Source organism: Trachurus japonicus, chromosome 4 (assembly GCF_045865225.1).
Source record: "Trachurus japonicus isolate A0001 chromosome 4, Traja_1.0".
Classification (NCBI taxonomy): Eukaryota; Metazoa; Chordata; class Actinopteri; order Carangiformes; family Carangidae; genus Trachurus; species Trachurus japonicus.
Window position 1 is genome coordinate 16,296,242 of NC_140910.1, and position 14,242 is coordinate 16,310,483.

Here is a 14,242-nt window from a genome sequence, read left to right on the forward strand (position 1 = left end):
CAAAGACTCCGATTGCACAAGCAGAGAAACCAGTCCCTCTGTTGATCACATGTACTCATTTTATGTTTTGATCCTTAGACCTTTATGAGAGTAATATGTACATTTCACAGAAAATCTGAGGACTCCAAATTGATTATCAATACAGTGATCAGCAGTGTGTCTGAATTCCTGCTGCTTGCACATTAGATGAAATGTATTTCTGACATAAGCAAACATGAATTAGTTTAATTTAATTTAAAACATCAAAACTCCCATATAAACACAAAAATCCCTTATTTCTCGTATCGTTTTTGTTTTCCAATTTTAGGCTATTTGAGTGAACTTTCTGTGGCACGGTGTAAGATGTAAAACCAAAAAGCTAAAAGGGTGCGTGCCACAGACGTGCCTCTTGAACCCTTTTGCTTTCATCCCTCACAATCACATGTGGATCAGGGAGGATATTGTGCATGTTTCAGAAGTGCATCATCATTATAGGTCTCTCTCCTCTCCCTGCTCTTATGTAGCGAGTAGGATTGCCTTTATCTTCCCCACACTGATCCAACCCGCTTAGATCCACACGAGGTGTCCAGAGGATGAGTTCTGGGGATTGATTTCAGATTTGAGGATTGTGCTGATTTGATTCTGCGCTCGGATTAGTTTGTGTGATTCGTACCTTGTTTGGTCTTGGTTTGATTTCTCTCATCTGTCTAGAGGTGATCCTCTGGAGTTGGGGGGGAAAATGCTCAGCAGGGATGTTTGTGTGTCCCTTTTGTCACCATCAAGGGTCCCTCTGGGATAGCAACAGGAAATAACCACGTCTAGATCCTGACCCGGAGTGGAAAGAAAAAAGATGTTACTTATTTTGTACATGTTTTCTTTTTTTTTTTCTTCTTTTTTTTCTACTTCTTGATTGTTTCGATTCATGACGAAACGTGATGGATGTTTCAATAAAGACATGTTGTCACTGTTCTGGAGATAAGTCAGTGTTTTCTGTCTTGTTATGTCAGTCATAATCTGATTGAACCACCCACATGTTCGTTAAAGGGTAAACATGAAAAGAGGAGAAATCTGAGTGCCAGCAAAAAGGCATTAAATATTCTGAGCACTGACAGAGACAGGCCAGAGTGAACATGGCGAAGAGCATTTTTCTGCCCCCATCAAAATAATCTGTCCAAAGTAAGAGCAGTATTAGTACAAGCACTAATGTATTCCTCAGTTTGTGTACAGAATAAAGCCAGGTTGCCTTCCTTTGATACTTAACATTTAAAGAAGCATCCTGATACATTCACTTGAAAACGTATTCTGTGAGCGTACTCAATTAACATATATTGTCCTCGGATAAATGTTTGCATGAGATAAAGCGCTTCCATTGTTTCTTCTTAATTTCTAGGGAGGGAGGCTTTTCAGGGAGGATCTACTAAATCCAGAGGCACATATGGGAGTGTATAGAGCGGTGATCTTTGAGGGCTTATGGAGATACAGAATCAGGAGGGATTTATTCATCTTATGTTAAGCCGAGAGAAAATCAGTATTCTTGATTGTCCTCAAATTGGCATCAATGGTTTGAAATTTGTGATACAACTACATGCAACTTGACGGTGTTTCCATGATGTCAAATGTAGCCGTGACTGAGTCTACGAAACTATGAATTTTATGTCATGAAAATCTGTTTCAGCAAGATAACAACGAGATGAGTTCAGAAACTCCCACAGACTCTCCTGTTTGTAATTAAAGCATCTCATGGCAAAGCTGCGACTATTTCAAACTCTCACTTCCATTTTTGTGGCCTTGTGGAGGAGAAAAAAAAAACATTCACATTTTGTTCTCAAGATGGTTGTTCCATTGAGTAATGAGCCTCTGTAGCATAATAGTTCTTTGTTTAGTATCAGTTCGGTCTGCTGAGAGACTCGGAGCTGCCTCTGTGCTTTCATCCAAACACTAAACACACATCACTACTGTTAACCATCTGGTGTCAGTGGAGATGTTTGCTTTCACTTTTCCCCCCGCAGTATGACTGGTAGGAAAATATATAGGCTACACTTCATGCTGCAGGCTTTAGGCTACGATGCCGTGCATTAAACAAGCTTTGATCAGAAACTGTTTTTACAGCGCGTGTTGCTCAAGTGGTTCAAATAGCCTATTGGATGGATTTCAGTGAGACGTTACAATGACACTCATGGTTCCCAGAAGACGAGTCCCTGACTTTTCATATTGGATAAATGTTTGTAACCTTTGGTGTTTGACTATATGAAAAAAAAAAAGCTTTGTGTGGCATTTCCTTTTCTGTCCATCATATTAAAGCAGAAGTAAGTGGAATGTGTGTGTTAATATAAGTCCTAAATAGTTACGTAGCTATATCTTCCGGCAGCAATCACTTACATTGAGTGTTTGGTCTGAAACACAGGTCTGTCAGTCACTCTGCTCTGCTGTTAGCCGAGGAGAAAACGTTCCTTGTATCCTACAAGTTTTATCCAATGAGGAGAGAGAACGGCATGAAGGGCTGTGTGTGCACTGTGCAGCCAAGGGATGCGCGTGAATGTGGTGACGTAGGGACGAGGGCGGGGGCACTAACTCCATCGGCTTCCCGAAAGGGAAAGGGGGTCATTCCTATGTTCCCACAGCCCTATGTTCCCTCAGCCCTATGTTCCCTCATTTCTAACTTTTGTTGTCACTGAAAATTAGGCCCTATGTTCCCACAGCCCTTTGGTCCCACCATTGGTTGGGTTTAGGCAATGAAGAAAGGAGTTGGTTAAGTTTAGTAAAAAGACCCGGTAGAGGCTAGACAGGCCAGATAGATAGAGTCCAGATAGGTAGAGAGAGTCCAGAGGGAACATAGGGCTGTTAGCCAAAACGACCGGATCGCTTACTTCTGCTTTAATCATCATCATCAGGTAGCCACTTTGCTTTAGTTCATAAAATACCTGCTAAACTGACAAAAACTCCCACCAGGCTCAGCAGCACTTCCTGTTTATTGCCAATTACACAACAGTTAGTTACGACCAAGTAGTTTGATTGGATGAGAGTCATTACACGAGGCTTATAACAGCACAGGGACTTTTAACTACACGTAGCCTATCACTCCACTTTACTGTTAACTAGCGTTAGCCTGATGGTTGTTATCTAACTCAGACTGTACCACGTTTTACAAAGATAAATATATTTCCAGAAATAACATTTGAATTAAATTGGATTGGATTATGTGTGATTGTCAGAGGAGGATGAAGGGAAGGACCGAAGCCTCCAGGATACTTCAGCAAAACACCTGAGGTAACTTGTGGATGATGTTTGTTGCCTGGCAACAGTCCAGTTGTGAACCTATTGGTGTTTGCTTTGCCCAATAAATTATGAAATAAACAACCTGCAGCTAGTCATAATAGGTTTTCTTATCACTGTTAGCTAACATGGTGCTCATTGTGTAAAAAGCAATATGACACTCCATAGCATAGCTGTAGACCTTTACATATCCAGTACATTTTTAATAATTTACCTAATGTCAACAAATCCCATGAAAAGACCAGAGCTAATAATTTTTTGCTGTTGTTAGTTTCTTTTGTTGCTTGGTGCCTGATACAGATCATTTCCTCTGGCCACCGGCTTGTTGCTGTCCAAAAACTATTAAAAACACATCAGTGAGCCACACCATTGCATATTGCTTCCTTTCAAACATGAGCACTGTGATTAATTTCGAGTCAATAACCACATACACCGTCCTGCTGCCAGAAATTCGCAAGGGTATATTGAATGTGTATTAATCCATAGTTGAAAATAGCCCCAATGAAAATGGTAAGGCTCTAAATGGATTTGACATCCAAACACGAACGGAAAGTCAGAGAAGTAATGAAAAACAGACTAACACATTGTTGGTTTTAGTCTGTGGTCTTTTCATTTGATTTGTCTCCAGCCGGTAAGACGTAGTAATAACACTCACTTCATCCTTTAAGGAAGACATAAAAGTGAGCTGAAATGCTCTTCAGTAACATTTCCAAGAGAGGACAACATCATAGCAGCAAAATGAATGAGCCATCGATCTGCTGTGCTCTATTCATGTAGTCAATCTGACTGGCTCTGCAGTGGTGTTTTTTTTCTCTCTCTCTCTCTCTCCTCGCTCTCTGTTACACACACACACCTGCCCCCTGTTTCTCTCTCTTTGCATCTCCTGACATTTGGATGGGAACAGATGGAGATTGTGGCCGGGGCGGTCAAGCCAGAGGCAGCAAAGGAGATGGGATTTTTGTAACACCAGGGGCCCCGGTGAAGGGTACAACGAATGGCCAGCTGCCCCCTGTCTCCCCTGACGCACACCCCCGATGCCGGGCCGGTGACCCAGTCAGCGCAGAACCGCTCGGCCTGTTCGCTTCTTATCAGGCTTTGCTAAGTTTCTCATAAAACGAGACCTTTTCTGTCTGCAGCTCTATCACAGATCTCTGGCCTCTCTGCCCCCTGCGTGTGGCTTTCTCTCCTCTGAGCCAGAGGAACCCGCTGAGCTGTGAGTTCTCGTTATACCGTCAAGAGCCCCGACAGCAATTATCTGACCCAGACGTTGCTGATACATGTGAGTGGAAGTGTCTGGCTGCATAGGACGAAGTGCACAAAAGCAATCAGTTCTTACTTTGTCTTGTCGTCTTGGAATAATTACAATTTGCCTCATATTTCTATCTAATTAGGCCTTCTCCTTTGCCCTTTAACTGTGCAATCTGTGGGAATCTGAGAGCTGGAGTGCAAAATGAGCATCTGCATAGAGGCTCTTGTTACCACAGCAGTAACCCAAACAGATGTTACGATGCCCTGTGTATGTTCAGCTTACGCACTCGAGAGGTTTGTCTAGAAGGGGAGAGGGAAAAGGACGTCAGCAGAGCCAAGCTGCTCCTCCTGACATACTCACCCCAAGTTGCATTTACGTCCTGTCACCTTGGAAACTTGGTCTCAGCTCAACTTGGCGAGCCTTAAATCACTCTCCACTCTTGCTGACTCGCGGCTGGTGCTGTGAATATGGCTCTGTTCGATCGGCCTCCTCCCTCCTGCTGCATTGTCTCACACTGTGGTCGAGAGCAGCCTTCTTTTCTCTGGGTACGGAGGAGCTTTGCGGGGCTCCTTCACTTTCTTTGTGTGTTCTGAGAGTCTGTGGTGGGGGTACGGCGGGGGCTTGCGACCTCTGCGGCCCTTCGCCGTCGGTGGTTTAGCTGTGGCTGCAGAGGCGGCACACACTTGTGAGGACGAAGGAACAGGTGCTTCAGAGGATTCTCCTGTCTCTCTCTCAGGGTTGGCCACAGTTTGAGTTTCTGAGTCGGTGGGTGGGCGGCTGGCAGACGGAGGCTGGATCGATGACGGAGAGTGCGAGCCAGCAGATGGGTGGTCACTTTGTGAGGTCTGATAAGACCCGACTTTGGTCTCTATGATGACAGACGGGCTCAGGGCGGGGGGTGCTTGAGATTTCAGGGGCAGAGGAGAGGAAGGGGAGACGGGGCTGACGCTGACGGGTGAAGACGAAGCAGGGGAGTAAGGCTGAGAACCAGGACTGTTGGGGGGATGGAGGTTTACTGTCAGAGGGGAGAGGCCGGGAGTGGGAGGCCGAACAGGGAGGCTTCTTTGGGGAGGCAACGTGAGTTCATTGGAGGTGAGGTTTTGAAGTTGAGGTGGACAAGATGTAGGGAGGTCATTGCATGGCAGTGGTCCACCTTGTCCGGGAGGAGACCCTAGACTGCAGGTGAACCGGAGAACTCGACTCCTCTCCGATGAAACCCCAGGGGACACGGGGCACAACTGCACACTGGGTGGCGATTGGCTCCTGCCGTGGAAATCTCTCCTGAGGGTGCCAGACGAGCCTGTGGTGCCTGGCTGGTCTCCGGGCTCTGAAGGCCTCTGATGGGTGCCGCCTACAGTCGCTTCACTGGGACTTGAACCTGAGCTGGAGATGCTGTTGCTGGGAGGTTTGGCACTGTCGCCTCCTCTGGCTCCCTGCTGCTCCTCCTCCTCATTCAGATCAATGGACGCAGTGAGATGGTCAATCTGGTGCACAACCTAGAAAACATACAAACAACCATGGATAAATAAAGACAGCATGATGACGAATAAAATCCTGGAAAACACTTGAAGATCAGTTTACTCCTTGTGAGGAGAACCACTCATTCTTCAGATTTCCAATCAGACCTGCTTCACAAGCTGGAGATGTGGATGGAGTGTGTGATGAGAGTGTTTACCAGGCAGAGAGGCTGCAATCATTGAGTTGCATTATGGGAAATGTGGCATCCAGCATTTCTGGAGCTTGACCTTATAGGGCCTAACTAAATGCTGGGAGATTTTAATGCTGCTGCTTTGAGCATTTTGTTTCTAATCTGCCATTTTTAGGGTTTCCCAACAAGTTCAGAATCACTGGAATAACCATTGAAGATATGGCTGAGACTTGAGACTATTTCCATCAGGTGATTTATTCCCAAATCAATAAATTGTGAGAAGATAATGAAAAATGTCAGCCATATATTCTCAGAGCCTTCCTCGGATGTCTTGCTTTGTCTAACGAGCAGTTTAATTTGAAAGATGTCCAAATGCTCAACAGATAAAGGACAACAGATCCTCACATGCGAGAAGCTGCATCCAGAGAGTATTTGGCATTTTTACATGATAAATGACTCACATTTCTGTTGGTTAATTTTCAGTTGATTCTTAAACACTGTATTATTAATACAAAGAGTTTTCTTCCAGTGGGAGACATGAAGGAGCCAGCGCTGTAGCCTCTAGTTAGGAATGAATATCTAAAATGTTCAAGTTTTGAGTAATTCATTTTTCTGCATCAGGCAAAATTCATAATTTAAAGCATTTTTAGCAGTGAACTCTCTCCGTATGTACAGCTCTAATCTGTAAGTGTGTCACACCAGTTTGTACTACTTAGTGTAAAAATGTTTACCTCAGCCTAGAAAGGATGAGATTACCATTACGGGAAGTGTGTGAGCTAAAATTAGGTGGGTTTTCCTTCTAATACCTCTCGCTGGGCGACTGAGAAGCACACTGGATAATATATCACACAGGCATATATGACTGCATGCATTTATTCAAATGAGTGCAGAGTGTGAAGTGTGCGCACAACACACATACAGTGGCACATTCTTACCACAAAAGACACAGTCAGGTTGCTACGCACACGTGCACACAGACACACATACACACATACACACATACAGACACGTGGAAAATGGACAGATTGGAGAAAATTACACTGGGGAAAATGTTTGACCTATCTCTCCACCTGCTCTATGTGCACAGATAAATCCTCAGCCCCTGCAAGAACAGATGAATTATTGTTTTGTTCTCTACGTTCAACAACATCCTTGCCGATGTCAAAAGATGACCTGGTTTGTCTTTTTATATATATATATATATTTTATGATGTAGCTTTTTGGGTGAGGCATTTCATATTACTTTGAAGTACAGCCGGGTATACGCGCATCAAGTGACTCTGGGCAGGTGCTGCTTGTTAATGTCAGGAATCAGGAGATAAAAGAGCAGAGGACCCTGGTTTTCATGTGCTGCTCCCAAGAGTGTTTATTAAAAAAAACGCTTTTTGACCCCTCAGGTCTTCACATATTGTACCGATGAGTGCTGAGGGATGTTTTTTTTTCATATCACGCTCAGTCATTTAAGTTTCTTTTAACTCTTTCCATTCAGCCCTTCTGTTTTTTTCCCCTTAAAGTGCTCAGTCATGAAGCAGTTTTTTTTTTTAGATCTGCCAAAATGCATCAGCTGTCACCGCTGATGGCAGCAACACAGACTGACACATGAGCAGGTTCAGCAAAGGAACTGTAAAATGGCAAACTGAGGAAAAACAAGGTGCACGCATGCACCGGCAGGAAGCAGGCACATTCATAGCTACACTGCATACGTTAAGGCTGTTGATCTGACAAGTAGGCTACTGTAACGCTGCATGGCTGGGAAAATGAGGAAGCTGCATGGGAACAGGTGTGTGAGTGGGCAGGGGAAAGTGAGCGGAGGCCGGTGAGCAGGTGGATGTGGCAGTTGGGTCACTGGGACAGGGAGGAAAGTCTGAGGACATCTGGTGGGCGGATGGAGAGTGGCAGTAAATGGAGGCCAAAGTAAACAGGTCAGAGACAGGAATCCTGGAGGACAGGAGGGGACGCAAGTCCAGGAGAGCGAACGGCAGCCCAGAGACTAATCATGACGTTATGAGAAGACGACTATGTGCAATCTCTTGCTGTGTGTGTGTGATAGAGAGCTTGTAAGTGCTCCTGTAATATTTGTATTGCCTGTCTAAAATGCTTTAAAGGCTCACTCCAATTTCTTTTTATAACCATGATTGATTATTAAATAAAAACTGAGGGTTGCTGCTCATGCAACAGAATGATAAAACAGGGCTTTGAAATAAATATGCGACCAAAGTCTTGTCTGGTGCCTTATCTTCCTTTGATCTGTCATCACTGTTGTGAAAATTTGGGAATTTCTATCACAGTGGCTGCTCTCTCTCCTCCCCCTCCTCCCACCCCGCTTATTGTGTAGCCTATGTGCTCTTTCATCAGCGTTTTATTAATACTGTCACACAAAAAACCTCACAGGCAGGATGACGAGGTTAGTGCCGCAGGTTTTTGCCACAACCCCTTGTGCATGCAGATCAAATGCCAAGAGGCGAGATTTTCGTGTCACTTTTGCTGGATGAGGAACGCGAGGCAGAGATACTCAGACTTAAATGGATTATAAAAAGCATCGGACGCTATCCAGCTGTGCCTGGAGCAGCATCTGTCCACAAGGCGGGAGAGTGGAGGGGGGAGATGAGAGGGGATGTTAGAGGAGCGAAGACAGAGTGAGAGATGCAGAGATGAAGGCTTTGCCTAATGTCACACAGCATCGTCTCAGAGATCTCTGGATGCATCAGCCAAATGGGGCATAACTATTGTCTGATTCACCTCCATGACAATGTGGGCCTCGACTTGAGCATGAGAGTAATGTAAATTCGGAGAGGGATGACAGAGAAGAGTTGGAGAAATAGTTTGCAGACTGTGGTGGATTCACACAGAGCTGCCGCAGACTTTTTTAATGCATGTTAAATTCTGCTGAGGATGTGCATTTGCAGCCTGCATTGTTATCTGTAAGAGTACAAGCCCTCCAGGTTTTTTTCAGCATGAGGACGAACATTTCCTGCAAGAGGAAAATGTCTGAATTAATGTGAGAGGACATATTAACTTCTCTGGCTTTATTAGGTGCTGATTTGTTTTTGTTTTCCCCCATCAGTCCTGGGGAAGACGTGCTGATTTTGAGACACTTTAGCTTCTTTCTTGTCGTATCTGTCTCATTGTTTTTCATGAGCTCAGCAGAATCAACAAATAATGTTCAGCCTTACCTCTTTCATTTCCTGATGAACATCTCTCAGTGCCGTGAGCACCTGCTCCAGATTGCTCATCACCCGTTTGATCTGGTTTCGGACCGCCTTCCTGTTGCAGCCTCCCTCTTTCCTCTGTGACTCCTCCTCGCTGGTTGGTCTGTGCTCTGACGCGGGTCTGTGCTGGACCCACGTCTGGTTCTGGCCCAGGACTGCAATGCGCTCCGAGCTCGGTCTGGGTTTCCTGGGGCCTCGTAGAGTGGCGGTGCAGCCCGGGTCTCTCTGAGGAACTTCAGTGGAGAAGATGACTCTACTGAGGGGCCCGTTGAAACCATCCACAGCTGGTTCCCTCAGCACCGTCAGGTCTCTCTGGCTCTGGGAGTTCCTGCTCTGCTGCTGGATGTAGCTGAAGCCGGAGCTGAAGCCGCGCTGCCTCTCCGATAGTCCCTGAGTGTCTGGGCTTAGCCAGCTGCATGAATGGAGGTCTCTCTGGCGGTAGGTGGTCTGGCTGGCGTAGTCCCACACCTTCCCCTTCCTGTCCTCCATGCTCACCACAACAGGCGCCTTACAGTTCGACTCCTCAGCCAGCAGTGCAGGAGCAGGAACGTGAGGCGGTCCCACCAGTGGGCCATATTTCCTCGCTGAGGCACTAGTTCTGTCTTTCTGTGAGTGGAGGAGGCTCAGGTGGCTGCTGCTGCTGCTGCTGCTGTTCCTAACAAAAGTCTGATTGTCCTGGGCAGAGCTGGAGCTGGAGCTGTTCACCAGAACCTGCGGCCCGTCCCCCGGGTTGATCGGTGCGCCCGAGTCCTGGTCCAACTCTGGAGACTGGTTCCACCTCACGGGACTGTCCTCTCGTCTCTTCCCCAGACTCCCTGGCAGGATGTGGGGTCCCCTCAGCATCACCGGCAGCATCCTCGCCACCCCCATGCCATTGCACCGAAGGTCGCCTTTCTTGGAACGGTCCTTGCCCGGGATGGAGAAGAACCCGATCCCTTTGGCTCTCTCCAGCGGGGTCAGGTTGTTGCGGCCCTCGGAGTTGGGTTTGTACGGTCCGTTGAGCCCCAGGTCGCTGCTGTGATGGGACTTCAGGCTATTGCGCAGCCATGGGATGAAGTGAGGGGCGTGGGGCTTGAAGCCTTTCTGCTCCCCAGGTGCCGGAGCCTGGCTGTCAGAGAACATGGTGATGGATGATGTCCAGCAGCCTCACGGAGAGAGGGAGAAGAAGACGTAGAAGAAGAAGAACAACAACAGGAGGACTCCTGAGACGCAGAGAGCTTCCTCCTCCTTTTCCATGAATCCCCCCTGCCTTTGCCATTAACATAGACTCTATCTACCCTGTCTGTACTCCCCTTCCTCCTCTCCTCTCCGTCTGCTACTCTTTCTCCAAAACTTTTATCGTCTTCTCCCTCCTCAGCTCAGATCCCACCTTCCCACTCCCCTTTTTCCTGCTGTCTGTGATTCTTTATCGCCCCTGCCCTTCTCCCTCTTCTTTCCTCTCAGTTGCTTCTCCTCCCACGATCCTCTCGGTCGTAGTGCTCCTGAGCCCCTCACCCCCTCACTGGGCCGGCCTTGGAGATGCCGAGGGCCCCGCTCGCTCTCTCTCTCTCCTCCGTCTTCTCTCTCTGCCTGCCTGCGTCTCACTGGCTCAGTAGCAGTGGAGGCTTCCTGTCTCTACATCTCTCTCTCTCTCTCCCTCTCTCTCTTCCTGTCTCTCTCTCCCCCCCGCACTGCACTGCGCTGCCTCCTATCCTCGCTCTTTCTTCCTCCCACTCCCTCTACTGCTCTAACTCCCTTTCTCTATTTCCCTTTCCTCTCTCCCCATCTCCTTCTCTTCTCCCTGTTACTCTCTGCTCTCATCTGAGAATCCGTTATCGTCCTCTGTCTTTGTAACTCTCTCCTCTTTTTCTCTCCTCTCTGTCACTCTCTTTCTACCCTCCTATTCCCACCTCCCATTTGCCAGAGAGCAGCTAAACTTCAATCAAGACGCCAGTGTTATTAATCCCCGGTTAGCCAATGTATACCCACGTGATTCCCTCTGCCACTGTTTTCATCTGATTACTCCTTCCCCGGCTCAGCCCTTCACAATTAAATGCTGCTTAGGATACCAGAGGGGGTTTAAAGGAGTAGGGGAGGATGGCAGCAGGAATAGTAGGGGTGGGGGCGGAGGGGTACATAATTGCGACCTACAAGATCAGAGATCAGCAGCAGTTTGACAGAAACTATAAGCTTGCCCGGCTACAAACAACAGCCTGCCCGTGGCACGGCTCTCCCCAGCTTATTGTAACTGTCAGCAAATAGTGTCACGTTACATCCCAGTTGTTTTCTTGTTTTATTTTCTGCTGCATATCCAACTTCCATTTGTTCCAATTACGCCAAGACAGCTGCTATTTTCGGGGGGCTTCTCATTCAAATTCCAATTCTTGGCTGTCTGGATTAGATTTCTTGTGTCTGACAAGCCCAAAGATGCCTCCTAGGTGCCTTTTCACTCAGCTGCGGCTGCATGGATGAGTCCCTCCCTCTCTGGCAGCATCCGAAATGAAAAGGCGGCAGCAGAGCCACACAAAAGCCCTGACAGTTTGCTGTCACTCAGCAGTGAGACACTCAAGGCATCTGTCTTGCTGTTTAGTCAGCACGGCAATCTATTCCTCTGGTAGTGCCCTGTTGAAATATGACTTCATTCACTGACATATTCTACTACACAGGTAGGTAGGGGGAGAGAAAACACACAGGCTAAGAAGAATCCTGCCAACAGGTTGACACACTGCTGTCAGCCTGTAATGACCATTAGTCAGTAAATAAATGAAGAGCAGAAGTTACAGAGCAGCCACCCTCATGAGTGTCTTGTTCCTCAAATTCTGGTGCACATACCCAAGATCTGTACACACCATATATAGTATATATGTGTCTGCGTGTTAATGTTTAAAAGGTTTTGCATCATGAGAGTGAATTTCACTTTGAAATAATGGTTGATCGTTTGAGTTCAAGTTTACTTCAAGAGCTCAGGCTCATGCAAAGGTAATTCAAAGTGCCTCACAGAGCGCTAAAAGATATAAGATTAAAGTACAGACCCACATAAGCATGCACACACACATGGTGATGTAAATCTGATGACGGTGATGATGACTGACCATTGAAAACCATGTACCGCAATGTGTGTGTGTGTGTGTGTGTGTGTGTGTCAAAGACCTTGACTTCATGCCTCTTAAAAGTCACACTTTTCCTCCAATCAGCCACCCACTCTGTGAGCTCCATAAATAACATGGCAGCGAGACGCACAATCATTGCTCATTTCGAAGTCATTGTGGAGTAATACATAGCTGTCACAGCTGTCCATTTAAGGCAGGCAAGGGGCAGCCTTTTGAGTCCTGTTGCCTTCACTCCATCGGTTATATTACACATTGTCCTGAATATGTGTGTGAGTGATTGAAGGACAAAAACGGTCAGAGAGGGAGGACAACATGATCCTTCTCTCCCTGTTTTCCTTACTCACAACCTCTTCTGCTTTTCAAACAGGAAGCCTTTTTGTCATGCAGGCTTCAATATAGGTGCAACTGTCAGGCGCAGGGCGAAGACAGATCGAGCATATGGCTTCATTATAACCCTGTCCGCTGCCTCCTGTAGTGCTCCCTCTCTTGTTTTGAACAGTGTAACAGGCCGACTGCCCATTGAGAGGCAGTAGAGCATGTAGGCCAGGGACACTTCAGATGCATGCATGTGTGTTTGCTGAACTCTGCTGCCGCTGCAGATACAGTTTCCTGGTTAAATTTCTTCAAGGAGACACAGAGAGAGGCAGAGAGGGAGTTGAGAGATCACGCCACTGAACACCTTACATAACGTGGTTGAAAAGATAGATATGAAAGCAACGCTTTGAAAGGCAAAAGGGCCTCGTGTCTGTCAAAATTTGCCGCACAAAATGGCTTTTAAGTCACTCTGTGAACGCCTCCGGGCACTTTGGGAACTTTCTGTGGCCACCTGGACAGCAAAAATGTGGCGTGGTATGGAGGCCATTGTGTGTAGTGTTCATTGTATTTGACACTGTACATACAAAAAAAAAAGAAGTGAAAACGAGAACTTTCCTGAGGAGACAATGTTCTTTTATTATGGTGTAAAAAATGGAAGTGAGCAGATGCTGTCTTCCCTAAAGTGTCCAGTGTCACGCTGGTGATAATCCTTAGGGCTTTGCCAGGGACTTCTCTCTCTCTCTCTCTCTGTGTGAGTGTGTTTGAGTGTGTGCCTGTGTCTATGTGTAACGCCGTCTTTCCCAGCCTCTCATGTATATTTTTGTGTTGTTTGCTTTTTGGATTCCCCTCCGCCGTGCTTTTCATCCTTGAACAACACGTCAGTCAGGTGCTCTCTGAGGACTAGAGTGAGTGAGGAGAAGAGAAAGAGAGAGACGTGGGGACATGAGAAAGAGTAAAAGAGAGAAAGAGGGAAAAGGGGAGGAAGACAGAGAGGAAGAGGAGGGGGTGCGGGGGGTGGGGGAGTTTTGAAAGACTTCTAACTTCGAAGCTGACTGTCATAGCTGTGCTTGCCAGAGGGGAGAGCACCTTTAAGCATACTGGATGAGTAACGATGTACAGGGACTACAAAAGCAAAGCAATACATAATAAGCAGCGCTCACTCTGCTCTGCCAGCTAACCTACATGAGATTGGTGATGGGAGAGAAAACGGAAAAAAAATTTGGAAGTGCTCAAAAGGTCAGCAAAGGCCTCGCGTGAGAGCCTCTTGTGCTTTGCCGCTCTGCACGCGCCGCAGTAAGATTCAGAAAGCGTGGACATCCCTGTTAGACTGGGATGTCAGGCCTCGACTCATGGATTTCCATAGAGATGAGCAACAAAAAAAGCGACAATGTGGGGGTCTAAATCAAAAACGTGACAAAGTGTTTTACATACTCTCTGTGTAAGCTCATTTACATTCAGACAATAATTCACTTGTCTCTGC

At 46.7% G+C, this 14,242-nt stretch overlaps 1 protein-coding gene across 1 annotated transcript; it reads right to left on the reverse strand.

Moving 5' to 3' along the window:
• Window positions 1-672: 672 nt before the first annotated feature.
• Window positions 673-11,181, reverse strand: LOC146988723 (uncharacterized). The gene is made up of 3 exons (XM_085774374.1): window positions 9,323-11,181; window positions 4,862-5,997; window positions 673-804 (listed from the first exon to the last, which is right to left on the reverse strand). Exons 1-2 carry the CDS (start codon window positions 10,478-10,480, stop codon window positions 5,011-5,013), a joined length of 2,145 nt encoding a protein of 714 aa, XP_085630500.1. The 5' UTR covers window positions 10,481-11,181; the 3' UTR covers window positions 673-804; window positions 4,862-5,010.
• Between the last annotated feature and the right edge of the window lie 3,061 nt (window positions 11,182-14,242).

Coding starts and splice junctions, on each gene's coding strand:
- LOC146988723 (XM_085774374.1), bottom strand. CDS start 10,480: ATGTTCTCTGACAGCCAGGCTCCGGCACCTGGGGAGCAGAAAGGCTTC. Junction 5,998..9,322: donor TTCATCAGGAAATGAAAGAG/GTAAGGCTGAAC, acceptor TATGTTTTCTAG/GTTGTGCACCAGATTGACCA.